General features: G+C 36.6%; 1 protein-coding gene across 1 annotated transcript in view; it reads left to right on the plus strand.

The window, feature by feature from the left end:
- Positions 1 to 7,866: 7,866 nt before the first annotated feature.
- The window catches only part of MYBPC2 (myosin binding protein C2), a 50,751-nt gene continuing 43,854 nt past the window's right edge, over positions 7,867 to 14,763 (plus strand). Inside the window, exon 1 of the mRNA XM_087915797.1 lies at positions 7,867 to 7,930. Coding sequence (XP_087771923.1) covers positions 7,906 to 7,930 — 25 coding nt within the window. The 5' untranslated portion in view covers positions 7,867 to 7,905. The remainder of the gene's footprint in view (positions 7,931 to 14,763) is intronic.

Consider the following 14,763-nt stretch of genomic DNA (forward strand, 5'->3'; position numbering starts at 1 on the left):
CAGTATATTTGGTAAGATATTTCTCCAAAAAGAATTGTGACTTTGTGGGTGTATATTAATAAATGCAGTCTAATATCTGCTGTATAACATATTCAAGTGCTGTATACCAATGCGTAAAAGTACAGTAGTGGGAGAAATGTACTTGGTTTTTATAGCATAAGCACATGCCACAAACTACTGTCCAGCCCTAAGAAATTACAAGTGGGAAGTCCTGCTATGGTTTTAGGTTGGTTTGTTTTTAAATCTTAACTGTGTACATATGCATACCTTTTAAAAAATATTTTAAAAAAACAATTGAGTGACTGCAGCTAAGCACTTACATTATAAAAAGACATTCTTACAAACACAGGGTGATATATAGGCATCATGTTTCAAAACCCTTTATCATTCTTTTTGTGGATAAATAATGGAGGTCATGCTTAGATCAAAGGCACATTGAACCAAAATATATAAAAGAGTGATTTTTATATATTTAGAGTGGTTACAATAACTGCCGTGATTACAATAATTAGAAAGAGCTATATGGTAACACAATTACAGTCGTGGGAAAAAAAACTAAAAATAAAATAGGATTTGAAGAAATTGTAGAATAAAAGGATAGAAATTGTATTGTGTATTTCCCAAGTGAACCAAAGGTCCCTGTGCTGAGATAAAATGCTAAGGCAGAAGAAACCCAGTTTCTTGGTGGAAGAAAGTGGAATTCTTGCAATCCAATCGACTGCAATCTTTTCTTTGTTCATTTTAACTATTCCCAGATTAAGGAAAGTATTTGTCATGGGGACAGAACTAAATTGGACTGACTATAACTGCCATATGTTCAAGACTTTGCACATTATTCAATGCCAGTTTTCCTATTTATGAAGAGTTAAATGACTACCACGTGTAGCAGTTGAATAAAGTGTGGAGGTAGGTAATCAAATAAACTACAGGTAGTCCTCAAGTTATGATCACAATTGAGCCCAATTTTTTGTTGTTAAGTGAGACATTTGTTGAGTTTTGCCCCGTTTTATGACTTTTCTTGCCACATTTGTTAAGTGAATCACTGCAATTGTTAAGCTAATAACACGGTTGTTAATTGAACCTGGCTTCCCCATTGACTTTGCTTGTCAGAAGGTCGCAAAAAGAGATCACATGACCTTAGGACCCAGCAACGGTCTTAGGTATGAACCATTTGCCAAGCACCTGAAATATGATCACATGATCATGAGGATGCTGCAAATGTTGTAATTCTGAAAGAAGATCATAAGTCACTTTTTCTATTGTAACTTTGGTCACTAAATGAACTGTTTTAAGTCGAGGACTAGTAAAGCAAACTTGAGTAAATTAAAGCAATGGAGTGAAATGGAGTAAGACCAGGCCCCAACCTATACTACCTTTATGCGTGCCACTTGCACACCTGACATTCTAGTTTGGTTGTGAATGTAAGTACAGGTAGTGCTCGACTTACAACTGTAATTAAGTCCAGAATTAAGATCATAAGTTCTTGTGGTCATAAGTGGAGGCATCACATGACTGGATTTAAAATTATGTCTGTTTTTCCCTGCAATTATGAAGTAAACACTAGTGTTATTAGGTGAATATGGCAGTCATTAAGAGAACACCAGGGTCATTGTGCAAATCCACAAAGGATTCGTGTTTTTGCCAGAAACAAAATTGGCATTTTTGCCAGAAACAAAAAATAAATGATGGAAATTGGCAAGAAAGTTGCAAATCCCAGTCATGTGACCACAGGATACTGCAAATGGCCATAAAAGTGAGCTAATTGCCAAGTGCCCAAAATATGATGTTGTGTTGTGTGGGGCCACCGTAATTTTAAAAACAGGTCGTAAGTAATTCTGGGGAAGATTCATCATAATTTTCAACAGTCACAAGCAACCAGTCATAACTAGAGAACTTATATCTGTTCTTAAGCACAGTGATACCAAATTGAAGAAATGTATGTTGTGATATCAGCTATGTTTCATACTGGAAACATCTTGCAGCAAGGATTTTGTGTAATGCACAAGTATCCTCTTGTCCCCTGGTTGCTTGATGTATCAAAATTTATCCCATCCTCCCACCCAACAGAATTTGCCTTGATATTAAAAGGCCATGGAATGGGGGATCTGGTACTTAGTTCTATCATGGGAATCTTCCTTTTCTTTCTTCAAGAACATAGAGTTCTCGGGTCTGGAACTCTCCAGATATGATAACTGCTGGAATCCCGGGTGGTAAGATTCTAGCAACACCTGCAGGAAAATGCCTCTCCTTTTCCACTGCTCTCTTCCAAATAATTCTGCTGAAATCATGAACAATTGGGGTAATTAGCTTTGAGGTTTGGTATAGAAACGTGAGGCCTCTAACTATCACAGAATAAAATTCTAGGCTCAGATTGATTTAACAGAAATTATACCTATATATTTGCTTTGGAAATAATTTTGAATCATGGCTTTGGAAATTATTTTTTTTAAGAGTAAATCACACATGTTCCTAATCCTGAATGGGATCCAAAAATGTACCTTCTCAAAAGTATGAAGCAATGAAATGGCTGGATTCTACTCCAAGCACAGGTTCAAATATTGACCTGGTTTGCTTGTTTGAATTCTCTGAACTACAGGCCCAAGGAATGTATGCTACACTTGGCAATTAACACTGAAGCAAGAAGTGGAAACTGATTATTTTTCTGAGGCCTCCATTTACCTATCAAGGAATGCAACCTGTGTTCCTTTTCCTATAGGAACTGAGGCTCAGCAGGACTTATCCAAGGACAATAAGATCCCTGGGACCAAGTACATAATGACCCTTTGAAAGAAGCCAAATGGACTGACCATTAAGTATTTCCATCCTAATAATAATCAGCTCCACTGGGCATCAGGCCAAGTTAGAGAGCTTAGGACCCAACATGTGGCACATACCTCTAGTACTGCCTCTTCCCCCAGAACTCTCAACCAGAGCCATTGCCTCATTTTGCCTCATTTTATGGGTTGCCTTGGAACTGGATTTCAGGAGATGTTTAGACCATTTTTAACCATTTAACCTCTGCTAGGGAGTGTGGCATACCAAAGAAAGGCTAGAGAGTAAAAGAAATTAGTGCAAAGAATCTGATGTAGATGAGACTATGGAAATGTGGTACCAGGTTTGTGAAGCCAAGGAAGGGGATGAGCCATTTTTTTCCATATCTCACTGCCAAGTTCTTGGATGCATTGCACATCACTGTCACCTAACAGGTGTCATCAACCCTGCATAAAGAAATAAGAAGGTGAGAAGCATATGAATACAGAGAGCATGCATTGTGTTGCTATGGAGAGATGGGATACAGTCAGCTGATTTGAGGTAGGAGGACTGGTGCAAGTCAGTACACGTGTGTTTATGTTTGTGAGGGTTTATGTCTATCATCAGACATCCACTTATGATCTAGGAACTTTGACTAAACCCTCAAGTATCTGCAAAGGAAAAAGAGGCCTAAGTGGCTTGTTGAGGGATGAAAAATTTGGAGTTGGAACAACAGGCTAAAATTATGAACTTTGAGCTAGGAACTTCAGTCATATGTTTAGATCATACTTCAGTTATGAACCCACAAGAACTGAGGCTCAATATATAACCTGAATTGTTAGCCAGCTGAGGAAGAACATGTATTGCTGTGAGATACAACATGAATACTAAACTTAGAACAAGCATTTCTTCCTGTTTTCAGGACAACTTGTCAGAGAAAAAAACTTTTTGACTGATGATGAAGTTCTGTGTATCTTGTCAAAGGGATTGTTTTTGTACAAAGAAATGCTGGATAAATATGTTGGTAAAGGGATGAATATGAAATGCAAAGGAAACCATTTTAGAGAGAACCTGTACATAGTAAATGGCTTTGAAAGATTGATTTTAATCTAAGATGCCAAAGATTGATTTGAACGAAAGAAGACATCACAATATGTCTTGTGATTTGATTCAAGATACAGGATGACTACCACCTACCAGAAGAAGGCCATCTTTCTCCCCACCCTCAAACTAAATAATTTTTGCTCAATCCTCTGAAAAAAAGTCAAACACTAGAAAAACTCGACAAATCAAGAAAGTTGGACTGGGTATTTCTGCTCCACAGGCTTCTGTTTGAAGGACTGTCTAGTTCAGGCTCTTGATGAAGACTGATAGAGGAAAAGCAGGGCCTTGAAGTTGTCCTTCAAGAGTTGGCACTCATTTTATTATTAAGGTGGTAGCAACTATTTCTAAATATACATCTGCCCAATTGGCTGATCTCAAAAAGAGCTAAGAATGGTTGGACCTGATTAGTACTCAGATGGGAGATTACTAAAAAAGTCCAGGGCTATAAGATGGACTGAGATTTTTTTTTTTAAAGGAGCAGCTTGAAAGAAGACAAATTGTCTCCATAATGTAGCATAGAAAACTATTTGTAGGTTATTTTGAAGAATTCCATTTTTATAGATAAGCTGAATGGAAATTTAAGGAAAATCCATGAACTCCTTTGATCTTTCTCATTTCTCTTGTCTCTCTTACTCATTCCCAGTAATTGCCCCAGACATATTTCTCCAGGAGGAGGCTCAAAAGCTGTTTCTGGAAATTATTCACTGATTATTTTTTTTAGCTATAATCCTGAATGCAGTTACTAAAAGAGAATCCTATTAACTCAGTGGATTTATTTCTAAATACGTACCCATGTGATTACCTTGATAATGTATTTTCCTAAGTTATGTTTATTTTTCATGGATTTATGCCCCCATGAATGTATTTTTGTGCGTTTTATTGCATAGTGTTGTCTGTTAGAGCTTTGGAAGCAATATTAGGGTCTTAGATACTGTTTCTGAGGCCACCTAAGAACTACATGAAAGGAGCACAGACTTGGGTCTCCTATTGTCATGCCAGACACTCCAACAGACTTTTTGTCTTGCCACGATATCAGTTTCAATCCCAATTTCAGACCTAATTGTTTAATTCAATTTATTTAGACTTTGATTCTCCAAATATTTTGGATCGCCTCCAGACCATGTGCTGAAATGTATTAGTGCTGCAGTATAGGATTGACTGAAGATATTTATTTTGACACACAGATTTATTTATTTTAGGAATGTTGATTGTAATATTACATGTACTGAGATAGATGTGTTTTTTAAAAATGACCTGATATAAAACCATCATGTTTGCAAAGCTGTGTGCATCACAAGTGGTTTATAACTGCCATTATGCATGAAAGTTGGTTCACTTAAGTCTTTGCTGGCATCTGTCTAAAACTTTAGACAGTATTCAGTTATCCAAGTGTGATCTTCATCAAGTCTTTTCAGCAATATCTGCTAAGAAGAATGGAGGAGAGTTCGAAAATTCCAGCAAGTGAACAATTTCCCTTTGACTACCAGTGGAGTATATTAGGATGATGTCTTCCTCATATATTTTTTCCTGCCATTTTGTGAAATTGACAAATTAGTAGGTCTATTTACTGATAACAAAGAAACTTGCAGGGAGTCTCCTGAATCCTAATTGATCAGGGAACTGATAATTTCATCCTCTAGTAGCAGTTGGACACATATCTGCTATTTCACAATGGATCATGCTCAGCATTGTATGTGGGTATGCTTATATCCTGTTGACCTTCTCCATTTTTGAATGAATAGTACCAGTACATACATAAAAAGAGGAGAGCTGCAATTATAAGACCGTGTCTGGCAACTTGACCTTTTCTGACCCCTCCATGGATATAAACTATGTGTATAGTCTATGTATGTATTCACTATGTATAAATAAAGAATTTTGCATTAGAGTGGAATGCATTTAACATGTTTCACAAATCTTGTTAAACTATTACCACCTTGTTTGGTGGCAGCTTCGGTGGCTATGTGAAGCCACCTATGATAGCTTAATTATCCACATTACAATGTTATGGGAACCCCATATATTGTGGTTTAGTCCAGTGGTCCCCAACCTTTTTTGTGCCGCAGCCCGGTACCGGTATCACAAAATCATCCACGGCCCGGTACCGGCATCAGCACGCATGGCAAGGTGAGCCGAGCGACCGGCCAGCCAGCCGTCCTCTGCTTCTCCCCGCCACCTTCAACTCCTCCTTTGTACCTGTGTCGATGGGCTTCGGGACGGCTTCAGGACGGTTGCTTGGCTCACCTTGCCATGCATGCTGAAAGAATCCTCGCGCCTTAGTTTTGTTCGAAGCTGCCCCCCCCCCTTGATGAAACTAAGGCGTGAGGATTCTTTCAGCACCCAAACGCCGCTTTCTACCCGGAAAAGCTCACCGGAAGCACTTTTTCATCAAAACAAGATGGCGGCGCCCAGCAAACCGGTGGCCCGGTAGAAATTGTTCCACGGACCAGTACCAGTCCGGGGACTAGTGGTTGGGGACCCCTGGTTTAGTCACTCCATGAGTAATAAATGAATCATAGTTAAGCAGTGCTGATAAAGCACAGATTCAGTTATTAGGATATGAATTCTGTCTACAGTATATTCTGTGTCTATTTTATGAAATTTGTGGAACAGTATTATATAGGATCTTAACACTAGGTTATACTGTTCATTGTATTCAATATGGACAGGGAATGAGTTTTGGCAATTGCAAAGGCATTTTCCTTACTATCTACCACTTGGTGAGTTAAAATTTTATTTCCTAAAACACCTGTTCATTGTGGCACTCTCATTCTATTTGGAGAAAACTGAATTGGAAATATATTTGAGATTTACACTTACTTATATATTTATTCATACTCCCGTTCTATTTTCAAGGGTAGTGACTTAGATATTACAATAAAGTAATAAAAAGTATTGCTAAATTCCAACTGTAATTTTCTGTTACAGAAAATTCTGTTTGCTGATGCTGGTGTGTGTGCCTGGAACATTTGATAATCTCATTCTTAATATGGAGAGAAAGTCAAGTTGGTAACTGCATATTAATTGTATAACACAAACTGGAACAGTGTGAAGAATGGTGTTTATATGACTGATGTGATTTAGACATCTGCTAGAGTAGATGCCCAATTTTATTTCATACAGCTATTGGAACAGAGATCATACAAAGTGTTTAAATCAAAATCCAATTCTGAGTTAAAGTGTAATAAGAAATACCCCACTCTACTTCATAGCTGAATTATATGTCACCGTGAGATTTTTAAGCATGAGGCATACAAATCTTCTAGTTTTGAGCTTTAAGTTTTAAACACAGGAAAGTCACTTCTTTGACTCTGAGATTACTACCAGTATGATAAGCATTCCAGATATATGTACATAATGATGTTGCTTAGGATCAATCTTGTTAATAATGAAATCTATGGAAATATCTATATTGTAAGATGCATATAAGAACTACTGCACACTGAATGTGTACAACATTTATTTTGAAACATGCATTAGATTCAGATTCTAGGAAAATGAATCTAAAGATGTATGATCTGCATCTTTTATCTCAGCTAAATGGATTCACACATAGTTGAGTGTCTGTGTAAGGACAGAATATGCACTGAGATGTGCATGTTTAGAGAGTGCAGAGAACCACTGCACATTTTTAGTTATTTGTACATTTTTTATTGAATTTATTACTTACTGCTAGGGTTTAACTTTACATTTGGAGGGGCATCCTTCCCCTTTAAACCTTGCATAGTTGATAATTTGCATTTCTGGGTTTGAAGCAACTATGCCTGGATTTTGCAATGGTGAAAGTGAACTCCTTGATAAGCAAGTAAAGTAAACTGAGAGGCCTAGCTTGATCAGAGTGCTGATGCCAAGGGATTCATCTTCAGCTTGTGGGTTGAATTACTTTAGGGGCTCAGCGAAAGCAGCCTAAAGCCAGGCGGGCTAATTATAAACTTGGCCCTGCCTGCTTTCTTAGGCAGAAAACCCTACTCCCTCTGTGTCCCTAATAGGGCAGAAGGTCCCCCAAAAGGCAAAGTGAGATGGAGCTCATGAAAGGTCAGAGAAGCACTAATGGGAAGAGGTGAAAGAGATAAAGGTATAGTGACAATATGTCCTGTATTATAAAGAATAGCCCTTTAGGAAGCTTACCATAGATTGATTTATTGTTCAGACTCACTTTTGTCTTTTAATTGGGCCATTCAGTGTTTGCTGTACAAATGGCACTACAATGCAGTTTTTCACATGCATGTGGAAAGTATGAAAATTGAGTTATCTTTTTACAATATATTTATATATATGTATTATTTGTAAAGCAAAGAAATAAATATAAACAATTGCAGTTTTTTATCTTTATGAACCTTTTTGAGATATGCCCCTTTTCAGGTTTGTCCTTTATTCCCCTCCCCCGACCCCCAGGAAAATAAGATCACTGTAGCTATTAGTGAATCATCCTAAGTTAAGGTCTCCCAAATAAAGCCTATGAGAACATAAGTATTTATTGATAAGCCAGCCTGAAATTCAATGAAAGATCCTAAGCTGAGATTCTAAAGAGAGGGAATGATTAACAGTTCAAAAGAAATCACGATATTCCTCCATTGTGCAAAAGCCTCATTTTATATCTACTGAGGCTTCCAGTTGCAAATAAAGGAATGAAATTATTATCAAATTGGTGGTTGTTTTCCTTTCTAATTAATGGGAAGATGCTGAGAAACTTTAAGATGTGTGGACTACAACTCCCAGAATTCCCCAGCCAACCCGTTGAAGTCTATACATTTTAAAGTTGCTAAGATTGAGAAACACTGCCATTGATATTACTCCTGGTTACTGCTTCATGTTTGCAGGGTATGTTTAGGGGAAACCCTCCTGAACCGGAGTGAGGGAAACAGGCCTTTATATTAGGAAGTAAATGATTAAATTGGGAGAACTTAGACATCACGACCTTAAGAATTTCCTTCTTCCTCTTTAGAAACTGTTAAAAAGCCAGCCAGCCAGCCAGCCAGCCAGCCAACCAATGTTCTCTAATTGTATGTGCCCTTTGTCAAAATGCAAATGATTCTATTCTACTGTAACATTTCGGAATTTTGCCTACCCACCCGTCACTATCACAGGGGATCAGTCCCAATAAAATGAGACACAAGTGATTTAACTCTCACATCCTTGCATGTCATTGTCTTCTTTTGGGCATTTCTTACTTCTTATTCAAGGTTAAAGCCTAGTATTTCTGATAATTTCCTCCAAGTACTAACCAGTCCTTCTTACTTTCTGAGCTCAATGGGCCTGTTAAGTATTCAAGTCCATTTTTTAAAAAATCAGAAGGGGTTTATTTTCCTGCAATCAAAAAACAATTTTTAAAATTACTTCATCATCATTTTGAATAGCTAAAAGGAAAATAGTCAGGCTAGAGTATGTATAAGTACTGGGTATATATCTTTTCTGGCTGGACTGATAATAAGCCTCTTTTTTCCATAGAAAATGCCAACTAAACATGTTCTACAATAGATGCACCATTAACTTCCAGTACTTCTTCCTCTTTCAAATTCTGACTCACATAGGTACCATTCAGACACACTTAATGGCATAATGGAAAATATTTTCCATTATTCTTGTATAGTTTTGAGAGCAGTGATTCTTTGAGAGCTATCCATTAGCATAGAAGTTACAGAAAGATTGCATAAAATGCAGCTCTGCTATTCTATGTAGAGAGATGTACGTGTAGGACATAAGTACTGTAATTGAAATGTATTTAAATAAATAAAGGCATGAACGGTATGAGGCAATGACCAGACGCTAACTGTTGATGGGCAACTTTGAACCTGATAGCTGCCTTCCCTTCTTACATTTTTTTATTTTTAAACAAGAGTTGAAATAGAGAGCCCTTTAAGAAAGACGGAATACGGTCTTTATAAAATGGGGCCCCTGTGATTTGGCTACAGGAAATCAGCTGGCCATGTCACCCTGACAAACCAGTTCGCAGGGAAAAGCTGTAGTGTGTTAGTTTTAATTTCTCTGGCCAAAACAAATGGGGATCTGAGTCCTATCAAGTCATTCCCCTCTGTGTAATGTCTCAGAGGCATTCAGGGCAATGAATTGAAATAAATCAAGAACCAGATTTAATGTGTGGATTGCTATAGAGAGAAGCTTTCTCCCAGGGATTTCTGAGTTCCAGGTCTTCTCATCAGGCTCCTGAACTATGCAAAGCATCTCGGTCAGAACTGATCAGGCAGGTCCTGGCAAAGCCCATGCGACAGCTGGACCAACCTTCCGGTGGGATGGGGGTGGAGGAGGCGGGGCATTGCTCCTGCTGTGTTATTAATGATCACTTTGGGTGATGGCTCAGCACTCCACACGAGGCTATATTAGGGGTCAGACAGGCTGTGAGAAAGGACTTCATCCTGGTGGTAGCTTTATTGGGAGGCATAGAGTGCAGACGTAGCACTTAAAAGGAAATAGACTGTGCCTGAGGTAATGCAAGAGAGTGTGCTTTCTAAAATGAGAGGTGTTTGGGCTCAAACATCTCTGAATGGTTTTCGTCTCCTATCCCCATCTGAAATTATTGGCAATTGCTTGATGATCTGCACTCTGTCCATGCACCAGAAAATCACATGGGGAATCTTACGGATCCTGACTTGGGAAAAGAGATTAATTCTTTACTTTTTGCAAGAGGATGAGCAATTAATGAGCCAATATTTTAAAACAAAATGCTCCAAAACAGACTGCAATATATGTCCATAAATTCCTAGAAGTTTATGCAAGCTCCAGGTCCTACTTTCTGTACATGGATTGTAATATATTTAATAAGTAAATTCAGTAGAGAAGATCAGATAAATACTGTCCCATTGAAAGGGTTGCTGCCTTGTTAGGTAAATCATAGTGTGCTTGATGAATCAATCAATGAATTAATTAATCTGCACAACAATGTTACAAATTTCTCTTTCCAGGTGGTGTCAGCCATTTTCTTCTTTTCCAAATCCTATTAAATACTAGTGTTAATAAAACTAACAATTACCATATTTAAAAGTAATTTTCACTTTAAAAAAACTGTTGCTTGGTGAATTGGAGGCATCATTACAAGTAATCCTCATTTAACAGCCATCCATTCGGCAACCCATTCAGAGTTACAGTCATGGTGGACAAGAAGACATATGACTGGTCCTTGTAGTTGCAACTGTCATAGTTATATACTCATTTGTATCTGGGGATGGGGAGAGAGCTACATGCTTGATTATGATATCTCAGGTTCTTAAGTCAAAACAGGATCTTGGTGGTTTGTGATTAAACATCCATTTTTTCCTAATTTAGCCAACTAGTTTAGGTTGATATTGCACAAAATCGCTTCAGGAGGGAAGTATTGTGAAGAAAGAAAGAATTTTTTTAAAAAATGTGGGTGCTCCATAGATGGAATAATATACCTCTAGGTAGGATTTCTAATTTCTAGAACTGGAGAATTTGGTCTCAATACCAATTTTTATATATTTAAATCTAAAATAAACAAATCATACAATCAGTAGTTAGCCTTCATATTCAATAAACATCTTAAATAATGGCTGTTTATCTTTTTTATTCCATAAATTAACTGGAACTGGCAAATCGCTCATCATTTTTTATTTTTGTATGAGATTGATTTCAAGCAGTTTTTTTAAAATAAATATACCACATGAAAAATGAATATCTTTGATCAGCAGGAGACTGTACAGCAATTTTTGATATGTAGAAAGTTATTTTATATTAATTAGAAAAACAATGCGTTTTAATGTTTTTGATTTACATTAAAACAATGTAGTCTGATTTACATTTAGACTATATCTCCCATTAGGTCCAACACAGTTATTATTGAAAGATTTAGATTTTTAGCTCAGTGAAATTAGGTCTTATGCAATTAGGTGTTATTTCAATGCTTTGTTTCCAGCAGTAAAGTTAAAACAGAATGTATGAGTGTCTACTACCTCATTTGAGACCCCAATATGCCATTAAAAACATCAATTTATCCTTTGAGTATAATCCTCAAAAATATAATAACAGAACAGGTAGCAATAATAAGGGGTTTGTCTTCATGGGAAAGAAAGGAATCACCTTTCTCTTCAAACTGGGGTTCCTGTTTAAAATATAGGGGCATTATGGTCTTAATGGAAAAAGCATCCCATCCTGCCCCTTCAGCTAATGCATTTATTTTAAGATGTTACAGTAACTGAATTTAGTAGATACTTCTTGACCCAAAGACTGTATCAAGATGTAAACTTGCAATTAATGGATTGTTGGTTAACTTTAATCCAATCTTCTGGGTTTAAATGTTTTAGCCACAAGTATGGATAAAATACATTAAACTGTCTTGAATTTAGAAATCACATTGTAATTTCTAAGGAATAAGCAAACTAAATTTTATAATTACTCTAATTTGCATTTGTTTGTCTGCTTTTGTTTTCTAGCTTTAGCATTTTGATTTGTAGTCACTTGGAGTTGGAATATCAGCTTTTATTCAATCATTTGTTTTAACTGTTTTTATGATTGCTCATCATAGAGAGGCAGTTGTGTGAGATGGGTAAGCCATATAAATTGAATAAACAAATAAGCACAAAATGTGTTACAGGCGGTTCTTAGGTTACAGCCAGTCATTCAGTGGCTGTTCAAATGTGTGACATTCAATCCCAGACAAGAATGATATCACCTGTCCTACCCTGCTACCAACTGACTTCTAGCATCAATTCCCCTAGCATTATATGATCATCATTCATTTTGTTGTTCTACAAAAATCCTCTTTGCTCCCTAAAATTCATATTTTAATTATTCCTTTTAGATTTAGACCTTCCAAATGTAATCATCTGGAAGGGAGGTCCTTATGCATGAAGAGCATGGAATGCTGTGGAAAAAATCAGCAAGGGAATGAAGGGATTCAACAAGAGATAAAATAGAGAAGAGACACTAGGCATTTGAGAGCATTCACATATCTGGGACATAGATGATCTTCTTAGTGTGGGGAACTATTTAGGTGCAAGATCAAATCTTACCTTTTGATCATCCTAAATACTGTTGCCTGTGTAATTCATGTCAATATGCACATGATGTGAGACCAGGCTAAAAGTGCATTTGAGTAGTTTACAGAAGAAGGCAATGGAAAACTATTTTTGTAGGGTTGCCATGAAAACTATATGGACTTGTCTCCAAGTCACCAGGAATTGAGTCAAGGAAGAAATTTATTTTTACTTTGGTTATATTTTAGCACCTACAGTATAAGGTACTTTCATTACAGCAATGTGAATACAACAGTTGTGTGAGATTAAGACAAGTTTAGGGTCTTGTGTGCTGTATTGTAGCACTCATCACACTTTGTTAAAAAAAAAAAATCTACAATATCCAGACCTGCCTAAAACACCCTTTTAGCATTTTTGTATTGTTCCATTTAAAATCTTGCTTAGTATTCAGATACATAATGGGGTGGGAAGGAAGATAGCTTTGCTATAAATTATGTGAGGAATACTAATGCTTTTATTCCCTCCTTTGAAGCAGGAATGCTTAAAGAATTTAAACTTTGCATATTGTCTGTTTTATTCTATTATCCACATATATTGAAAAGTATCAATGCATGGAACTACATTAAAAGATGCATACAACCACAAAATTAATAGCTAGAACAATAAAAATTCGAGGAAAAGTTCTGGAAATAATGTTGAACAGAAGAACTCCAAAGAAGTTGCCCATATTGCTTGAAGAACTTGTATTTTTCTCTCTGTTGAAAAAGCACTATTTCAAAAATTTCGTTTATTTCTGAATTGCACTGATTAATTGAGATTTGGGGTAGGGTTCAATGAAGCAGAGTAAATCACAAGTAACAAACAAAGGACAAATATAAAATTATATAGTAACTAGCACCTCCTGTCATTCAAAGTCTTCAACACTCAATCAAGGTCAAAGCCTTATTGGTTTTTGATGGTTTTAATCAACTTAATTTAGTGCTTTGATTGTTATGCTGCTCCACTTCTGAAGAGTTGTTCAGAGTTGGTGAACAGAGTCAACTTTGGCTACTGTGATATCTGTTTTTGATATCTCCACATAGGGCTGTACAATGGACCTAAAAACCAGTTAGAACTACAGTAATTGTAATATTGAGGTTATTCTTTAGTGGTAGATTTGCCCCACTAATATAGGTACCACATATTTGGTACCAGCTGACCAGCTGCAGCTTCTGAATTGCTTCCAAGGCCAGCCCCACAAAGTCCACTGCAAGCTATACTATAAACAATATTCCTCAATTCAATATATAATCCATCCTTCATAGGTTGCATAATTCCCTGGTCCAACTCCTGCAAAAGTTACCCATAATTTTTGAAATCTTGATAAATTCCAAATACTTGTAACTCAGTCAAGAACATATATATCTTGAGCAGACAGTGACTGGTTCAGAACAACAAGTTAAATATACTGACAAGAAGTACTTTGAGATTTAACTCAAACACATTTTTAATTCTATGAAGTTTTAAAAAGATCTTATTCAGAGCTGTGTTGATCAAAAGTATAACATAATGAGTGGCCCAGTTTATCGGATTAAAAAAACAGATTTGGAAACTATTTTAAAACTAGGCTTATAATGTAGCCTTCTTATGGCTAAATGGGTCAAAGCTGAGCACTAATATTTTTATATATGTCTTGCAGTATTAAGTATAGGTGTTGAAATTGATACCTGCACAATACCTGCCAGGGTTTTAGTGGGGTCAGATAATTACTCTCAAGCTGAGTCCAAGGAGGAGCTAAATTCTAAAGTTACTTACTCCAGTCAGTAACCAAAGATAAGATAGATGCCGAGTTATAAATTTGTAAGTGTGGAAAATGTAAGGTCCCTCTCTTAATAGATAGCTGTAATTTGTAAAAGGATTATTTATGTAAAATATCTTGTAAATATGCAATGAAGTAAATATATAGCAAATATCTCAAATTCAA

This window comes from Pseudonaja textilis, chromosome Z, assembly GCF_049901715.1.
Source record: "Pseudonaja textilis isolate UNSWEBS1 chromosome Z, rPseTex1.2, whole genome shotgun sequence".
Lineage (NCBI taxonomy): Eukaryota > Metazoa > Chordata > Lepidosauria > Squamata > Elapidae > Pseudonaja > Pseudonaja textilis.